General features: G+C 35.1%; 1 protein-coding gene across 1 annotated transcript in view; it reads right to left on the minus strand.

Moving 5' to 3' along the window:
• The window catches only part of LOC109590035 (scavenger receptor cysteine-rich type 1 protein M130-like), a 3308-nt gene extending 410 nt beyond the window's left edge, over positions 1 to 2898 (minus strand). Inside the window, exons 1-4 of the mRNA XM_020006001.1 lie at positions 2791 to 2898; positions 1138 to 1266; positions 531 to 740; positions 5 to 131 (exon numbers count right to left, since the gene is read on the minus strand). Coding sequence (XP_019861560.1) covers positions 5 to 131; positions 531 to 740; positions 1138 to 1266; positions 2791 to 2848 — 524 coding nt within the window. The 5' untranslated portion in view covers positions 2849 to 2898. The remainder of the gene's footprint in view (positions 1 to 4; positions 132 to 530; positions 741 to 1137; positions 1267 to 2790) is intronic.
• Positions 2899 to 2904: the final 6 nt, after the last annotated feature.

Genomic DNA, 2904 nt, shown 5'->3' on the forward strand with positions numbered 1-2904 from the left:
TAACAGACAAGTAATAGGTGTACCATGAAGTTCATAGCCAGTATTACAGTATACTGTAACTGTTGTTCCTGATCCTGTATTGTTAGTTGACAGACTCCCATTAGCTGGTGAAGCCAATCTTGGACAGCTTGCTATTCAAAAAATGTATTTTGTTTAATATTCATACATTGCTATACACAACCAATTGTTATCGCCTAAATCAGGACTGATATCAGTCCTGAATCATGGTTTTCGACTTTTCGTGTAATCAGTCATGATACAATTTGTACCGATTCATGCCAGAGTATCAGACATGATCTATAAAATAATGTGTCAGGGCTGTACCAGTATAGGACATCAGACTTGGTCCATTATTTTGGGGCAAAAGTGCTGATTCAGGCACGATAACTTTTGGTTGTGTATATGTACATGTACATAGATTAACATATATTTATGTATTTAAGATACACTTATACATGTAAGTATAAATCTTGTTAATTTATATCACTAAAAGAGAAATAGAGTATACAGTATAGCTATAATTGACTTACCAGCACATTGAGGTACATTAGGATACCAAGAGCCACTGCTGGTACATTGTACTGTAGTGTGACCATCAAGAGGAGCAAAGTGGTCATTGCATGAGTAGCTAACAATAGTCCCTTCACTGTACCTACCAGCGACTTTAGAGGGTCCTTGACTGATGTATACACTGGTTGAATTAGCAATAGTACCAAAGAAACCATAGCAAACTGCTGATCCTGTACAAACAAGAATTCTTTGAATGTCAAAAATTCAACATTTGTGCTAGACAGCATAAGTACATGTACATTGATGCATGCTGTTAGATCAAGAGGGAGTTTAGGAGACTTTTGGTCTCGCATATTTGGCATAAATCTCATGAAATATCCCATTCTAGCTTATTTAGCATAGGTGTCTTTAAAGGCCTCCATACACTAGGCAACTTTGCAACCACAAATTTTTCAAGCAACATGTTGCTTAGTGTATGTTGGGCTTAAGTCTCTCATTTTCTGGTAGATTGGCCTCCCAAACTAGATCTAACATTATCAATTTGGATTAGAATTTAGAATAATTCAACAAGTACATGTATGCTAGTGTATTATAGTCTATTGACTAAAGTATGTGTCATTGGCATACTAGAGCAGGAAACTCCAACATCATGATTGTGATGACAATTATGAATGCCGAATCCTGAATAAGAACACTCAAGCAATGTATTCTCAGTCCCAGTACAAATGACATCATTCAACCAAACAGTACCAGCACCTATAACAATAAAAAAAATAATCAATAAATAAATTCTCCATTTTTATAGTTAATTTTAAAAAGTAAATACCGTATACCGGTTTATTTTCGCAGTGGAAAACTTTCATGAATTTTGCATTTCTAAAATTTTGCGGAATTAATTTTTGCGAATTGCTTGCAGACTGTACCACGTGGCAATGGAGAGCAGAATTTCGAGGTGAAAAATTTTAGCGAATGATCACCAAACCGCAAAATTCGCGAAAATATTTTACCACGAAAATAAACCAGTATATAGTCGGTTTCAGTTGAGAAGAAACGGAAGTAAATCAATATTTTCGTCATTAAAACGTCACATGTAGCCCCGCCCGAACATGGCTGCAATCTGCAAGCTCTGTCATTCTTCGAGCGTTTCTTCTCTTTTAACTTACTTTACTATCTATTGTACCTCTACAGTGATTGCTGCTGCCTCCATCTATCTTTTTCTTGTTTTTGGTGCCTGTTTTAAGCTGGTATAGAGCTCGGAATACGGGTGAATCAACGAGTGTACTGGCAATGAAGAACAACTAAGATTGAGAAGGCTGTGGAGTGATATAGCAAGAATTATCCTCAAGAGAAAGCTCCAGGTTGAATATTAGTAGGTCTAGAGAGCTTGATATGTTTTGTTTTATTTTTAAAATAAAAAACATTATTTTTTGACTAAATGTAATGAGATGCAAATGATATTCATCGGAGTGACGCACACGATTCGTCATGGCATGCAGCTCCTTTCATCTCAAGCGGAAGAACCCGTTTAGAACCTTCCAGAGTACCTAGAAACTCAAAAATTGGTAAGGATTTTTGGAAGAACCCGTTATGCAGCTATACCAAATTTCAATTTGCTAGCATTAGTGACAAAAAAGTTATAAGGGGTGGTGGTGGTTTCTTCTCAACTGAAACCGACTATACAGTATATGTGTTTTAATGTTGTATAAAAAGTTTGAGCAGACTCCAATCAAATTTGGATTTTTTAATGAATTTATAAAGCTACTACTATAGTACAGGGATTTTGGTCAAATTTCGCCAAAAATGACTAGGAGAGAATTCTCCATTTTTATAATTTACTCTGATACATATACATGTTCTTATGTTGTGTAGCAAGTTTGAGCTAATTCTCATCAAATTTGGATTTTTTATGAATTTTTAAAGTTACTCTAAAATTGGGCCAAAGACCCTGTACTATAGTACAGGGATTTTGGCCGAATTTTGCCAAAAATGACTAGGAGAGAATTCTCCATTTTTGTAATTTATTCTGATACACATACATGTTCTTATGTTGTGTAGAAAGTTTGAGCTAATTCCGATCAAATTTGAATTTTTTATGAATTTTTTAAGTTGCTTCATATACATGTAGCTTTGTGAGCTCATGAAGCATGCTTTTAGCTCACTTAGCATGCTTTGTAGGAAATCCAGATATAACATTAACTGATGTTCATGTATATAATAAATAATAATAAAATAACATATAGCATATAACACTATTCATGCATGTACATGTACATAGTGTACCTTGTCCATAAGGGATTGCGTGGGTGTAGTTATTAGTAGCTGATTTATATCCAATCATACGACAGACCACATCAGCATCTTTTATGCTCCAGTAGGTATCACAAATGGTGCCCC

The sequence above is a fragment of the Amphimedon queenslandica genome, unplaced genomic scaffold, assembly GCF_000090795.2.
Source record: "Amphimedon queenslandica unplaced genomic scaffold, v1.1 AMPQUscaffold_13510, whole genome shotgun sequence".
NCBI classification, from domain to species: Eukaryota; Metazoa; Porifera; class Demospongiae; order Haplosclerida; family Niphatidae; genus Amphimedon; species Amphimedon queenslandica.